The 17,080-nt window shown below is 32.6% G+C and overlaps 1 protein-coding gene and 1 pseudogene across 1 annotated transcript; one reads left to right on the forward strand and one right to left on the reverse strand.

Moving 5' to 3' along the window:
- The first annotated feature begins 6,406 nt into the window (after positions 1-6,406).
- On the forward strand, positions 6,407-7,651 carry LOC131174159 (probable xyloglucan endotransglucosylase/hydrolase protein 23). The gene is made up of 3 exons (XM_058137274.1): positions 6,407-6,762; positions 6,843-7,036; positions 7,132-7,651. Exons 1-3 carry the CDS (start codon positions 6,478-6,480, stop codon positions 7,523-7,525), a joined length of 873 nt encoding a protein of 290 aa, XP_057993257.1. The 5' UTR covers positions 6,407-6,477; the 3' UTR covers positions 7,526-7,651.
- A 1,241-nt stretch (positions 7,652-8,892) lies between these two features.
- LOC131177963 (heparanase-like protein 2) lies at positions 8,893-11,315 on the reverse strand (annotated as a pseudogene).
- Positions 11,316-17,080: the final 5,765 nt, after the last annotated feature.

Raw genomic sequence — 17,080 nt, forward strand, 5'->3', positions numbered from 1 at the left:
AGCTTTACTACTTCTGAACCTATGATCAAACTCAACTTCAAGATCCAACATGCTCAACAAAATGAAATGAAGTATTATAAATTAATTTGAGCTAACTTAATCCAATAACTATATCCGAAATCCAGAACTAGAGAAACCCAATGTACAAACCATTTAATACCATCAATTTTTTATCAATTAATACAATATATATAAACACTAGTGTCACTGTGAAGTTCTTATGATTAAACAATAGATAAATAAATAAATACAATAAAAACTATTAACTAAGAAACACCATAACCTGCGGAGAAAAATGTAGGTTAGACCCGAAAATTAACTTGCTTGTCCTATAACCTGATAAAAATTTTTGAACAGGAAAGAGTGTTCGACTCAAAGAGTTTAGATATTGATTATAGATGCAATTTCTATAACTATCTAAAACTATTGCAATCCTACCATGAAATGCATATTCATCACATATAACAAATAATTCATCTAATATTCGTATGAGAAGATAATTTGGAGCTACTCACACACCAAGTATGTCACATCAATGCATAAATATGGGAGCTGCTTCTCTTTACAGCTCTCTCAATCCAAATCCAGCTAGCGAGCTTAACTCAAGCTAGACTTTCGCCTAAATCCAAGTGTGAGGGCCAGCGAGATCAACTCAAAGTCATATTTCACCCAGACTTTCCATAACCATAAAGATCGAATTCCAATAAGTCTAACTCAAACCGCGACTACCTATCCAATCCATATCCATCATATATATATACATATATAACACACACACACACAGAGCTCCAAATTATCCACAGGGCGAAAAACACAAGTAATTATCAACAAATAAATATGTAACAATAAGAGTGCTCCTAATTTATTTAACTAAGTATGTAAATATATTTATAAAATGCATGAGCATGCTAAAAATATATAAATAATATTGAAATTACAAAATATAATCAATATCCAACTCATAGACTGGTCGACTAGACTACAGCTGATCAGACTGGAAGGAAGAAGAATGGCCAACACTAATCACCTATACAGACATACTAACCTCTATCAAAAGATTGACAAAATTAACTAATTAATTCAAACTATATAAGTAAAAATAAATCTTAAGGTCTTGTCGAAATTTTGGTAGAGTCTCCCCTATAACTAGACTTAACTCCTTGCAAGAAAAATCAATAACAATAATACATAGGGCCTCAGGCCTATAACAATAATTATAATGCTTATCCGGGGCCTATTAAAAACTTAATCTAAATCTAATCATCCAAACTCCAGTTCAGTTCCTATACTTCACAATTGTCCCATTAATTATCAAATACCTTCTAAACATTCAAAAAATATTCCTGATGGTCCTTCACATCATCTTAAAGTTCATAAAATTTATTTCAATTATTTTTAACATGCCAAGAATATTTTATAAATTAATAGGTGAAAAATTGCATAATTTGATTTCGGGATTATCTTTGCAAATTATGCTATCTGAAACACATTTTAAATGTCTGAAAAATGCTGGGAATGACTGTAAACACAGTTACCTTCTGGGACAGCCACCCGAGTGCCCAAACTGGCCCGAAAACTTTGCCCCAAGTCTATTGAGCTATCGCAGATCCTATCATACCTAAATGAAACCCATAAATTGTTAATAATTATTATATAATTATATTTAATTCATGGGCATCAAAAAATGTTGAAATCTCACTAAGCGATCTAGACTGTCCGATAATCGTCTTTTCCAAACGGTATCCGATCGGAGCTGGGTTAGTTCCATTGCGAAGGTCTTAACGTGCTGAGTTCAACGATGGTCTCGGATCCTCGATCTCACGGTCGGATCATCAGGAAATTAGCCAGAAAGTTGCTGCCTAACCCACCTCTCTCTCTTTTCTCCCTTGCAGGAAAACACCATGGAATTCATCAAAGAAGGTCGAATCTTGAAGCTGGGCATGCGAGGAGCCTGTTGTTGGTCGGATCTTGGCCGTCCAATGTTGGGATCGGTTGGAAACATGTGGAAAAGGCTTCAGCGGTGCCCTCTCTTTTCCTTCATGTTCCTCATCGCCCGTAAGCCATGGCACAGAATCGTTCTTCGCATTCGCCGAGACCGGCTAGAATCGGGCCGAACCCTCGCTAGAGGTGAATACATGGACTTGCAGGAGAAAAGGAAAGGGAGAAGGTAGGAGGAAGGAAAAATCATGAAGCAGGGAGGGGGGGGGGGCGCAGGGGGCGCTACTGCTACTCGATTTGAAATTAAATTAAATTAAATAATAACAAAATTAATTGTAAATACTGTAAGTAATGAATGGTAATTTGGGTAAAGCTAATGTTTCTCCTCTCCCTTCACACATTTATATATTATACAGATATGTAATAAAAAATGCATGCCCATGAATGCAGTCCATGCATGCATACATTATTGCATTTTTACGAAATTATTTATCAATATATAATTATATTTAATATTATAGTGAGAATTTATTATTTTATGAATTATTTTCTTTTCTACACCATTATTATTGTCTATTGAAATTTGCATACAGTATTATATTTTTTTTTCTCTCATCAAATAGTTTATTATTGCATATAATATATTCTTTTGACCAATTGGACTAAAATTTTCAAATGATTATATCCAAAATTTCTAATTTTGTGTGAAATAGCTAAACTTTTAAGGTTTGTCATAATTGGATCCAAAGGGTTATATTGAATTTGAAAAGTTAATAATAAATTACAATATAGTACCTAAAGTTTTATTTGATTAACAAAATAGTTTGTTAATTAAACTTTATATTCAAAAAGAAAATATATTTTATATTTATTTTTAATTAGAATATTATATTAAAAAATATTTTTATTAATTGAAATTAATGAAATTATCTTTTAAATCAAGCCAAAAAATTTTATGTATCCAAATATAAGATATAAAAATAAATGCATGCCTTTTTACAAAGCAATTTTGAAAAAAATATATAATTGAAAATAATGTATCACATATGAATTGTAGAATCCATTAAATAAAATACACATATTAATTAGAATAAATTATATATTAGGCACATTATCTATAAATCTTCATTTATAATTAAAATCTTTTTATTTTAATTAGACAATAAATTAATTACAAATTTAAAAAAACTCAAGAAAACAACAACTATACTAATCAATAATAAACAAAAGAATTATAAACATCCAAAATTTTATTTACAAGTATTGCAAGGGTCTATAATCTTAAGGGTTCTGCCCAATCACACTATAATACAGAAACAACTAGGTCGAATAAAGTATTGTTAGATATGAACCTGGTAGAAATTTTAATTACTAGGAATGTCAGCGCTTGCACTAGGGAATTCATACAAATTGTGATTTGTAGTCTATTGGCTATTTTGGTGCCACATAAATTTTTGGATGTTTATAATTTTGTGATTTATTTTTTATTCAACTCATTTTGATTTTATTAATTAGAATACTGGTTGTTTTCTTGAAATTTTAATTTTATAATTAATTTGTTGTCTAATTAAAATAAAAAAGAAATTTTAGTTGTAAATGAAGATTTATTAATAATGTGTCTAATATATAGTTTATTCTAATTAACATGTATATTTTATTTAATTGATACTACAATTCATGTGAAATACATTCTTTTTAATTATGTATTCTTTTTAAAATTGATTTGTAAAAGGGTATGAATTAACTTTTACATTTTATATTTAGATTCATAGATTTGTTTGACTTGATTCAAAAGATAATTGTGTAAATTTTTTAATTAATGAAAATATTTTTTAGTATAAAATTTTAATTAAACATAAACATAAAATATATTTTTTTAAAAAAATAAAATATAAAGTTTAATCAATAAAATATTTTATTAATCAAATAAAACTTCAGACATTATATTGTAATTCATCATTAACTTTTTAAATTAAATTTAGCTCTCTTTGATACATTTGTGATAATACCTAAAGACAATTTTACACAAAATTAAAAGTTTTAAATATAATTGTGATTTAACGTGATGTTTGACATTTTTAATCTAGCTTACTTTTTTTTTCTTTATAATTAAGAAAAATAAATTTTTTTTATCCACTTAATTTTCTGATTCTGACTCAATTTTCTGATTTCACCATGAGGAAATCCCAGCAACACCACTAACCATCTTCAACAGCAACCCAAATCTCATAATCAAAACCATGGAAAAGGATTTAGTGAGAAAATCTATTTTAATTAAAAATTTTATTTGTTAAAATTTTATTTCAAATGGAACCATTTTTATAGTTAAAAATTATTTTTAATTAAATAATTAATGCAACATTAGCGTAAAGAGCCTTCCTTTATTAATTGTGCATAACTACGAAATTTTATTTTATTACAAGTTTAATCTCAGACTCTAATTTAAAAATGCACGAAATCACAAGCACATTTTATAATTTTTTTATTTTTAAGAATATAATTACAAAAAGTAAATGAATAAAATATAAATAAAAATTAAATAACTAAAATATATAAAAGAATATGTAATTCATTACTATACTATTTACTATAATAAATTATAATGCCTGAAAATTCGATTTATAGATTGGGATTTATAATTTGAGATAGTTAACTAGAAAAAAAAATCAATTATTTTAGCTGGAATTCAAATATTTAATAACTTTAGATGTTGATCCTCTCATAAATGATATTATTGTTATTGTTTTAATACCAAATTATTTTTTTAAATATATATTTTTTTCTCATTTTCATTCTTAACATTTTTAATAAAAATGCCTCAATGAATATATGCTTTTATATGCTTTAATTGATAAACAATTACAGTATTTTTCTTATATAATATATAGTAGGTTTTTAATTTATACAGCACAATCAATATAATATGGAAATGATTATATTGTAAAATCTTTTTAATTTAAAGTATGCGCATTCATGAGTTTAGGTGGTCGCGGTAATATATTTATACAAATATTATTAAATTTATATTATTTAATTTTTTTTAAATTAATTGTTTGAACTTATATGTGATATAGAACTTATTTATTAAGTTTTTTTATTACTTAAAATTAATAAAATATATGATGTATAAAAAATAATGAATGTTAATTATCATCTAATAAGTGTATGATTTATAATTTTTTTTAATTATATAATTGTTTAAAATTTAATCTTTTTATATTTAGTTTTGAGTCCAAAAACATTTAATATCGTTAATGGTTGGCAAAGAAATAACACTATATTTAAAATTAAAAATAATATAAAAATCCTTTTTACTAATAGACATAATTATAAAATATACAAGAGAGTATCCCTTGGTGTATGATATTTGCGGATGATATAGTTCTGATATATAAGATGCGAGAATGAGCCAATAGAAAGTTAGAGTTTTGGAGAAGTGCTCTAAAGTTAAATGACTTTAAGTTAAGTAAAATGAAGAAAGAATACATGCATTGTAAATTCAGTGAAGGCCGAACTGGTGATAGGAAAAGAGTTAGTTTGAATGGGGTGGTACTCTCTCAAAGTAATCACTTTAAATATCTCGGCTCAGCCCTTCAAGTAGATGAGGATATGAGGAGGATGTTAGTCATAGGTTTAAAGCCAGATGGTTGAAGTGGAAACGTACCACGGGAGTTTTATGTGATCGTAAAATTCCCAATAAGTTGAAAGAAAAATTTTACCGTACAACCATACGACCGACCTTGTTATATGGTAGTGAGTGTTAGGTACTGAAAGAGTCGTATGTGTCTAAGATAAGAGTTGTGAAGATGAGAATGTTAAGGTGGATGAGTGGCCATAATAGACTAAATAAAGTCCGTAATGAGAGTATTGGAAAAAAAGGTAGGAGTGGTGCCAATTGAGAATAAATTGAGAGAAGGGAGATTGAGGTGGTTTGGTTATTTGAAGAATAGACATACGGAAGCTCCAGTTAGACAAGTAGAGCATATTAGGTTGAGGATATAAAGAAAAGAAGAGGTAAACCTAAACTGACTTGGAGGAGAATAGTACAATATGATCTAAAAACATTACATATTTCCGAAGATTTAACCCAAAATCGTTTGAAATTGAGAAAGAGAAACTATATAGCCAACCCCAAATTTTTTGAATAAAGATTTAGTTGAGTTGAATTGAGTAGACATAATTATAAGATATTAATTTATCAAAATTCAAATCATGAAGCTTGCCCTTACAAACTATCCAAATAAAACTAGTGACTGAAACCACAGGTGACTCACCAATCTGGCCAGCTGCCCCCCTCACCAATGCAAAACCGCGTGTCGTGCTAGATATTGGTTGGGCTGTCTGTCTTCTTTATTCCAACTGTCCACAGCTGAGCTCAGTGGACCTTCCTGCGTCCTTCCTTTTACTCTGCACTCACCTTCATTTGGTGGGTATAAATACAAACCTCAACGCATCCCATCTCCTCACTACTACCATTCTTCTTCCCTTAATTACCACTTGTTTCTTTCTATATATATCTCATTATTCGGGAAATATATTATGGCTTCACACAATTCATTACCCTTTTGTGCAATGTTGCCCTTGCTTCTTTCTATCTTCTCTTCCATGGCAGCCATTGCCTCTGGTAATTTCTACCGAGATTTTGACATCACATGGGGAGATGGTCGAGGTAAGATTCTCAACAATGGCGACCTTCTCACTTTGTCCCTCGACAAAGCCTCTGGTTCTGGATTTCAATCCAAGAATGAGTATATGTTTGGGAAGATTGATATGCAGCTCAAGCTTGTCCCTGGCAATTCCGCTGGCACTGTCACCGCTTATTATGTAAGTTTCTTTGTTGTTAAGGTTGCCTCAAAATTCCATGGTATATATGTTCTAGTGGCTAAATGTATGTACATTTGCAGCTATCCTCGAAAGGGTCTACTTGGGATGAGATAGACTTTGAGTTCTTGGGGAATTTGAGTGGGGACCCCTACATTCTTCACACTAACGTGTTTAGCCAAGGCAAAGGAAACAGAGAGCAGCAATTCTATCTATGGTTTGACCCAACTGCAGATTTTCACACCTATTCCATTCTTTGGAATCCCCAGCGCATCATGTAAGCATCCCAATATCAATCCAAACTACTTAATTTAACTTTCTTTTTGTAGTTTTGCATTCTGTGCTAAACAAACTAATCCAAATCTGTTTCAGGTTCTCTGTCGATGGCACCCCAATTAGGGAATTTAAGAACTTGGAGAGCAATGGTGTTCCTTTCCCAAAGAATCAACCAATGAGGATTTATTCTAGCCTATGGAATGCTGATGATTGGGCTACAAGGGGTGGTCTGGTCAAGACAGACTGGACGCAAGCTCCTTTCACTGCTTCCTATAGGAATTTCAATGCCGATGCTTGTATATGGTCTAATGGGGCATCTTCTTGCAACTCAAATTCACCCTCCACTAGTAATGGATGGCTATCACAACAATTGGACACAACAAGCCAGGAAAGGCTCCAATGGGTACAAAAAAATTACATGATCTATAACTACTGCACAGACAATAAAAGATTTCCACAGGGACTCCCTCCAGAATGCAGCATCTCATAGAGAAGATTCGCCAATCAATACACAGATATTTTTGCTTTTTTACTTCTCCATTCTTTGATTATTTGTTTGTGATATTCAATTCCTTTGTAATGATTGCAATACAATAACACTATCAAAATTTAAATATTCTTATTTGTTTATCTACCTCGGATTTCTTATATTGTGCCAATTTCACAGGGCACAGTTTGATAGAAACCTCATTATTTATTCCAGATGAAATAACTGAAAAATTATAAGAATTGAATAGGGTGCTTGAACTAAAACAAGGTGATTGCAGATAGGAACAAAAATTATAAGAATTGAATATGGAAATCACTTTCTATATTTGGTTCAATTGGCACTGACTAGATTCGAATGATCTCATAGACAGTTCCAATGCCACAAGTTAAAAAAAAAAAAGTCCAAAATAATATCTATGATTTAAATAACTATATATTTAATAGTATAATATGTCTTGATTGAGGAAGTTTATGTGTTCTCTCCCGCAACAAACTCATTAAGGATGCCATTAATCTTGATTGAACTGCTACCGGCTGGGTGCCCAGTTGACCCCCTTAGTTTCTCATCATCTTCTCTACTCTTTTGGCATCATCATGTTTCCCAATAGTTGCATACAAATTTGAGAGCAGAATATACACCCCACTGTAAAATAGTCTCTCTGCTGCAACCTCGGCCAACTAGACTTCTCCTTGATTGCAACTAGCACTTAATAATGCTCTCCAAGCTACTAGTTAGAGGAACTGCTTGAAGTTGGCATTCTTTGGATTATTTATTTTTCTTCTTTGTAGGAACCATAATGTTCACTCAATTGGGCTTAATAATCTTATATGCATTACACAATTGGGCTTAAAACTCTTAAACACTAATTGGTCATTTCAAAATAACTATAAACAGACAGAATAGCTACGAATGTGACATCATGTTGCGTAAGCCCAGCCTCCTCCATCTCTAGAAACAACTGAAGGGCATCCTTTCCATCTCCTTGCGTTGCCAAACCAGAAATCTAGACATTCCCATAAATTGTCTCTTAAGCATTCCATCAAACAATCTCTTAGCTAATCCAAATTCCCACGCTTTGCATATATATCAATGAGACTTGTGCTTGAGCGGATACCCAAAGACAGCCCTATTCTGTCCATAAAACTGTAAATCCGAAGTCCAGTATCCCAAGCACCTAATTGAGCACAAGCAAAAGGTATGCTTAAAAAGAAAGACCCTCATCCGGAACCATATCAGTCAACTAACAACATTGCAGAGTCGATGTCACCCACTTTAGCATACCTAGCGATCATGGACTAGGAATTTCATCCAATGTGTATTTCCCCGCCTTCATCTTATTAAACCCACAGCACATTAAAATCAAAGAATTTATTAGGACATCTAAGATTTTTCTAGATATTTTTTATAATTAATAATTAATATGAGATAAAACCTATGAGGGACATTTTTATAAAATGTCCTTCAACGAAAACAATTAGAGACTAAAAATCCTTTATTTATAGCTTAAGAGAAAATGAAGAAATTGAAACTAAAAATACAAATCCTCAATTAAAAAAAAAGGCAATCTATTCTATTTTTCTAAGGCTAAAGGCTAAGCACACGCAGGAGCCTTAAAATCTTTAATGGTGACATAAACAAAGGAATCAGGAGCAATGGTGATCGGAGATGAAGAATCAACATAAATAGGCTTCATTTCAGGAATGTCTAAGGAGCTTGTAAGCTTCAATGGAGTTCCATTGAGCAGCACCACATCACTCTGAATATTCCCATCTTTAGGAGTCAAGTGATACTCTTCTCTTTTCTCAGTTCCTCCATAAATATAATTCTTGAGCTTCCGACTGCTTGGATAGAGATTATCATCATTCTCAACGGTAACACTGAAGGTCGTTTGGTTTGACATGTTTATTAGAAGTAGAGAAATTCCAGGCTGCATTTAAAACAAATAAACTTATAAATCCTCAGACAGAATCAGGAAAACAAATTTGAAATCGCTAAGACTATAAGATTACCTTATTCCTGGAACAGTGGGAATATGCTCGCAAATAAGGAGTAGTATCGTGAGTGGTAACCAGCACTTCCTTCCCCATCAAACGATGCCATAAAAGTGCACTAATATACAAGGAAATAAATCAATAAAAAAAAAGGGAATTAAGATTAGAAAGATCTAATGTACATAGAATAAAGTATGAGATATATATACCCATAATAATCAGGATTTGGTATGAATGATGTGGTATTAAGGAGGCCATAATTTCCACCAATAAGGGCTTGCCTACAGAAAACTTTATGGTTGAATGTTGAAGTCATACCCAGTTGGTCTAAGTACCTATTTCACATATAAATTGGTGTTATATAACTATTAAAAATGAAAATGTCAAAAAAAAATTATTAGAGAAATTAATAGTTCTAACCAAAATCCATTGGCAAAGGTATGCGAGACATCCTTGCCTCCACTGTTAAAAGCACCACCAGATTCCCCAACCCAAGGTCCTGCCCATGGAGCAAATTCGTTGATGCTAACTGAAAGGTCTCTGTATGTCTGTGCTACTTGGTCCAAGAAGTATGGATCCTGAACCTTATCAATCAGGGTTTTATCCACACCTGCACCAAGGTTGTAGATATGGTGGGTTACTCCTTGAATAACATTTGGTCCAGTGGCCTCAAAAAAGGTATTAAACCATTGTTGATCATAAAACCAGCAGGGCCCAACACTGCTGGTCTTGTTTTAGGATCTGGGTACAATTTATCCACTAATTTCTTCAATACGATAATATCTTTACTGTATTGAACAGCATCCAGCCTTGCAGATACTCCTGATGCGCACAGTTCATTCCCTGATGATATAATATACAATTAATTAGCGTAGAAATATAGTACTAATTAAAAAAATTAAACTGAGATGTAAATTATTATTATTATTATTATTTAAAAAAAAATTACCTAATTCATAAGAATCAATCTTGTGTCCCTGAAAAATAGTGTATTCCATAAGATCACGAGCATTTTTGGGATTCCAATTGCCTAACCATAGGTCTGAGTCATTGGACTTGTGCTTCCCAAACAGAGCATTCAACCCAAAAGTTAGTTTAACCCTGCAATCAAAATTTTAAACAGTTTTTTTTTTTTTTTCAAATAAGAAAACAAAATTTTATAATTTTTTTTAATTGAAAAATAAAAGCTTCATACCCTGTCTGGTTGAAGAGTTTATTAAGTTGATTCCATCTATGCATGGGAAGTGATCCTCTAGTAAATCCAAACAAGCCAGTATCGTTTCTCTTGAAGTGAGGGAATTTCTTGACAGCATGTCCAACTTGATAAACAACTTGATCTTGCAATGACCCTCCAATTCTTATTCTCAAGTTACCAAAAGCTGTAAATTTTAAGTCAGATCTTTGACACCAAAAAAAATCATAGATAAATACCAAAAAAAAAAAAAAGCCTTTACCCCTGATAGCATTAGCCAAAATCTTATTGTTCAAATCCTGCAAGCATGCGATGCAATCTTTAGTAACAATATACCATTGAAAAGAGCAATTAATAGAAAAAAACAATGAAAATAAATAAATACCAAATTAAGAATTCCAGCTTGGCCCCAAGGGCACTGTCCATAGTCACATTTAGTACTTGGCCACCAATCCAAAGTTGCACAAATAAAAGTATCATCTGTTTTGGCAACAGAGGTTACTCCTCTCACAGTAACCCTCACATCTTCAGCAGTTGCAAAGCACAAACAATATGACAGAAGAAAAATCGAAAGAGCAGAGAATAATCTAAGCTTAACCGTCGCCATTGATGGATATTAGATACAAACAAGACAATATGACAGAATAGAGAGAAATCGAAAGAGCAGAGAATAATGGAAGGAGCAATGGATGAATGAATACAACAATGGCTTGGATATATATACTGAAATTTGCTGTGACACCAAACAAATCTAAACTAACTACGTTGAAGAAATCTAAACCAACTAAAACTCTAAATTTCTTTCTGTCTTTTGGTGAATTGTGTATAATAATCTATGCAGGAAAGAAGTCTATATATAAATAGAGGTAGTAATTTATTTTATTTTGTATATGTATTCATAAATTTATTTTTACAGCTAAGACTAATTTATTTATTTTTCCTTGTAAATATATTCATAAATTTTATTTCTATATATTCTCTTACCGTAATTAAGAGATAAATAATCCTCCAATTATATTTACGCATTCTTACCGTAGGAGATAATAAGATTAATATATTTATGATGTATTCTATTATGTTTAGATTTAAACTCTAATATTCGCATTCAATTTCAAAACTTTAATATTATTGAAATTAAAACTCTATCATGATTAGCTGGATATTTTCTTTCTGTTTTTCATTTGATTTTAATTGGGATTCTAACTTTTAAAGGTTAATTTCAATATGAATGGAACAAAGCAATTAAAAAGTAAATCCAATCTTCGATTTTAAGTCAATGTTTAGTATGATGCATATAATTGTAATTATATTATATGTTTCATTACTTTATTTGATAATATAAAAGAATTTAATGTAATAAAATAGTAATTACGTTACTGTATTTAATTACACTTTAAGTAACATAATAAAATTAGATATAACCATGATTACTTGTTTTAATATTTTTTTTATTTATTGTCAACACTAATACCATCTTCACTCCCTATCTTCACTACTATCATTACCACCTAATCGCTGCCACACCATTTGATCACTGCTACTGACATGCACCATCACCCAATTGTCATTGGCTAAGAACCACTATAGCCGCCACCAGTATCAATACCATCACCACCCCTACTTAGCCACCACCATCCACAAATGAAGACACACTTCACATTTCTGTATGTGATTTTCTTCTTTTTCTTCTATATTTAATGAAGATAAAAACTTAGCTATTTATAAAGTTATAATACCTTTTGACCAATAGTTACATCACTTCATATATATAACTATTAAGAAAATTTGCATATTTTTATGCAATTATATTTTTTGGTAATATATATGACTTTTCAAGTGATCATTATTAGTACTAATTTTAAGTCTAATGGATCCAGGTTGATCTACATGGGTGACCAAAATCATATTATTAACATAACTAGTAACTATTGCTATTGCCGTCACTACAACCACTTAACTGTCGCCACCACCATTACCATCACCACCACTTTGATCACCGTTATCACTATTACCACTACCACCATTTATGTCACGACCCAAATTATGGGCTAGACCAACACTAAGACTTGAGTCAGTATAAGGCCCCCAAAGCCCATAGTAAATCTAACTGTTCTAACCCAAATATGAAGTCCATACTCTAAGTCTCGATTCAAGAAACTAATCGGATAGAATCCGACCATAACCTAAACTATCCAATGGGTAGTTCTTGACTCACCCGACCTGTAATCACAAAATATATCCATTTGGGGAGCTCGGCTCACCCTCATAATTTCAACATAGCAATTTAATTAAGTGAGAGCTCAGCTCCCTCATCCAAGGTATAAATTCATCCCATTCAATCACACATGCATAAATATAGGTTTACAATTTCAAAACAAATAATCTTTTACAGTTCCACGCCAAATATAATATTCCTAGCACATGCGGAATCTAGATTTTTAATCAATACTATGAAATACTGATATTTGCTATTAGTAGACTTGCAAGGAAACGGTTAATCACAAAAGAAAGAGAACCTCCTGTAACCTGAAAAAATAAGGTGAACAAGAGTGAGCGTTCGACTCATAGAGTAAGATATTGATTTTAAATACAATTTCTATAATTATCTAGGGCTAATGCATGCCTAAGGATGAAATGTAGCATATATAAACACATTCAATCAAATTCAAATAATATTCGCACAAAGAATAATTTAGAGCTCTCACATACCCGTGTGTCATATCAATAAAAAATATATATATATATAAAAGTTGATCCTCTACACAACTCTTTTTATTCCAACCTCTGCCAGTGAGATTAACTCAAGCTAGATTTTCTCTTAATAATCCAAATCAGCGAGATTAACTCAAAGCTGTACTCACCTCGACTTACTACAAAAACGACCGGGCCCTAAGCGAGACTAGCTCAAGCTGTATCTGCCCATCCTACCAATATCCAATATCACACCTCACGCACATAGCTCCAAATTACCCTAAAGCGACACCCACATCAATTTCATCAAATAATAATGTAATACAAAGCATTCCTATAATAGCTATATACATATAATTATAAGTGAATGCATGAGCATGCCTTGTATGTATAATAATATTGAAATTATAACAGTACACCGGGAATCACTGTGGCGGCTGAGTGAAAGAAGAATGCCAATTCTGATCATCTAAATAATTATATTAATGAATTCATCAATATCAACACAAAATAATTATTTCAAAATTTGGGGTGTTACATTCTTCACCCCTTACAGAAAATTTATCCTCGAATTTTACACAAGGTAGAATAAAAACAAAGAATTACATATTAAATAAGTACGAATACTTACTACGCATATTCCGCTCTGACTCCCAGGTACATTTCTCCACAGAGTGGCTCCTCCACAAGACTTTAACTATAGGGATCTGCTTTGATCGAAGCTGTCTCATCTGATAGTCCACTATGGCTACTGGCTGCTCCTCGAAGGTTAAATCCTCATTTAACTCTAATGTATCTGGTTGTAGCACATGAGAAGGATCGGGAGCATACTTCTTGAACATGAAAATATGGAATATTGGGTGGACATGAGAAAGATTTGGTAGTAACTCCAATTGATAGGTAATTGCTCCTACACTGTCTGTGATCTCAAAAAGTCCTATGTAAAGGGTGCCAACTTACCTTTCTTTTCAAATCTCATAACTCATTTCATAGTAAAGACCTTTAAGAACACATAGTCACTCACTGCAAATCTATACCTTTCCTCCTCGAATCTGCATAACTATTCTGCCTGCTGAAAGCTATCTTTAAAAGTTTTCTGATCAAAGGAACCATCTTTGAAGTGTACTGCACCAAATCTAAATCATGTACTTTCACCTCTCCTACTTTTATCCAACATAGAGGGGACCTACACTTCTTGCCATATGATGCCTCATAGGGTATCATTCCAATACTGGAATAATAACTGTTATTATAAGCAAACTCTATTAATGGTAGTTGATTATCCCATTGACCTCCAAAATCTATGACACAGATGCAAAGCATATCCTCCAATATCTGAATTGTTCTTTCAGACTATCCATCTATTTGTGGGTGGAAAGCCATACTAAAATTTAGCTGTATGCCAAGTGCTTCCTGAAGTTTCCTCCAAAATTGAGAAGTAAACTGAGGCTCTCTATCAAATATTATGAAAGCAAGAATCCCATGCAATCTGACTATCTCAGAATGTACAACCTTGCATACTGAGCAACAGAATAGATGGTCCGTACAGGCAAAAAGTGAGCTTGGTTAGACGATCCACAATTACCCTTATATAATCATACCCTTAGGTAGTATGAGGCAACCCAGTTACGAAGGCCTTGGTGATCATTTCTCACTTCCACTCTAGGTTGGGGATCTCCTGTAACTTTGCTGATGGCCTCTAATGCTCAAACTTTACTTTCTGACAAGCTAGGTACTTAGACATAAAGTCTACTATGTCTCTCTTCATACCATTCCACCAGTACCTATCCTTCACATTATAGTATATTTTTGCACATCCTAGGTGAACATTATAAGGTATACAGTGTGCCTCTTGCATAATTTCATTTCTTAGGTTGGTCACATCTAGCACACATATCCTGGAGCCTTGCATAAGGGTACCGTCTCCATCAAACCCAAATTCATGATCTTTTCCCTACTGCACCCTTTCCACAATCTGCATTAATTATGGGTCCCTGTGCTGAGAAACTCTAATTCTGTCCTGTAGATCTGGCTGTACTCTGAAATGTGCTAAAAGTGCACCCAAAACAATTTTATCCAACATCAAACCCTGATCCATCAGTTCATGCAACTCTTGTATCAATAGTTTTCTCTCTGTTGTTATATGTGCCAAGCTACCAGAAGACTTCTTGCTCAAAGTATCTGCTACCACATTTGCTTTACTTGGGTGGTACTGGATAGTGCAATCATAGTCTTTCAGAAGCTCCATCCATCTCCTCTGCCTCAAATTGAAATCCCTCTACTAAAAAATGTACTTCAAGCTTTTATGATCGGTGTATATCTTGCACGTTTTGCCATACAGGTAGTGCCTCCAAATTTTTAGTGCAAAGATAATAACTGCCATTTCTAGATTATGAGTGGTATCACGATTCGATTCTACGGGCTGGACTGATAATAAGACCTAGGCTAACATAAAACTCTCAAGGCCCATAGTAAGCCTTATTATTCTCCGAATCTATAATCAGGGCCAAAATCTGAGGCCCAACATGCAAATAAAATCAAAATAAAATATTATACTTTTATTCAGGCCAAACCAACCCAATAACCATCAGATACTAAAGTTAAGAGAGCCCATCTCAACCTTGATATCACCATTTGCAAACAATTTAAATATCATAAAACTTTTACATTTATTAAAAACTCCAAAACTTAAATTTACATGGCACTTAATAAGATTATTACTACTGCTAACACATGTGGAGTTCTCTATTAGAATTTTAGAAAATAATAATATAAATACATAACTGCTAATAAACTTGTGAAGAAGGAAATAAGTTGTTCTGAAAAAAGAACTGCTCTTGTAGCCTAGAAAAATAAGGTGAACAGTAGTGAGCGTTCGACTCATAGAGTAAGATATTGATTTTAAATACAATTTCTATAACTATCTAAGTTTAGTGCATCTCTAAGAATGACATGCAACATCTTCACACAATTCAAACAAGATAAGTCATAATCACATCAAAGGCAATCTGGAGCACTCACACACCTGTGTGTCAAATCTATACTCACACATATATATATATATGGGAGCTGATCCCCTCTATAGCTCTCTTAATTCCAACCTCTGTCAGCGATATCAATTCAAGCTGGACTTTCTCTTAATATCCAAATGCGGAGCTAGCGAGATCAACTAAAGCCGTGCCTACCCCGACTTATCCATAATGAGGATCGGGTCCTAGCAAGTCAAGCTCCAGCCGCGTCTACCCATCCTACCCATATCCATATACACACCACATGCACACCAACTCACACATGCGGCTCCAGATCGCTATAAAGCAATAACCACAGTAATGTTATCAAATACAAATGCAATACAAGACATGCCTAGTAAATAACTATGTACATATATCTATAAGTGATGCACGAACATGCTTTGAATACATAATAATATTGAAATTATAAGTAAAATTAATATCTACTTACAGTACTTCACAAGTCACTACGGCGGCTGGGCGGAGAAGGAAGGCTGGCCCGGCTCACCTAAACAATTACATTACAAACTGATCAATATTTAATTAAAATAAAACTTTGAAAAAGTTAAAGACAACCTAGGTTTTACTGAAAATTCGATAGAGTTTTTCTTACACTCAAGACCTATCTAACCTGCAAAAAGGGCTTAAATAATACTTATAAATCATACAC

The sequence above is a fragment of the Hevea brasiliensis genome, chromosome 2 (genome assembly GCF_030052815.1).
Source record: "Hevea brasiliensis isolate MT/VB/25A 57/8 chromosome 2, ASM3005281v1, whole genome shotgun sequence".
NCBI lineage: Eukaryota > Viridiplantae > Streptophyta > Magnoliopsida > Malpighiales > Euphorbiaceae > Hevea > Hevea brasiliensis.

Coding starts and splice junctions, on each gene's coding strand:
- LOC131174159 (XM_058137274.1), top strand. CDS start 6,478: ATGGCTTCACACAATTCATTACCCTTTTGTGCAATGTTGCCCTTGCTT. Junction 6,763..6,842: donor GCACTGTCACCGCTTATTAT/GTAAGTTTCTTT, acceptor GTACATTTGCAG/CTATCCTCGAAAGGGTCTAC. Junction 7,037..7,131: donor TGGAATCCCCAGCGCATCAT/GTAAGCATCCCA, acceptor AATCTGTTTCAG/GTTCTCTGTCGATGGCACCC.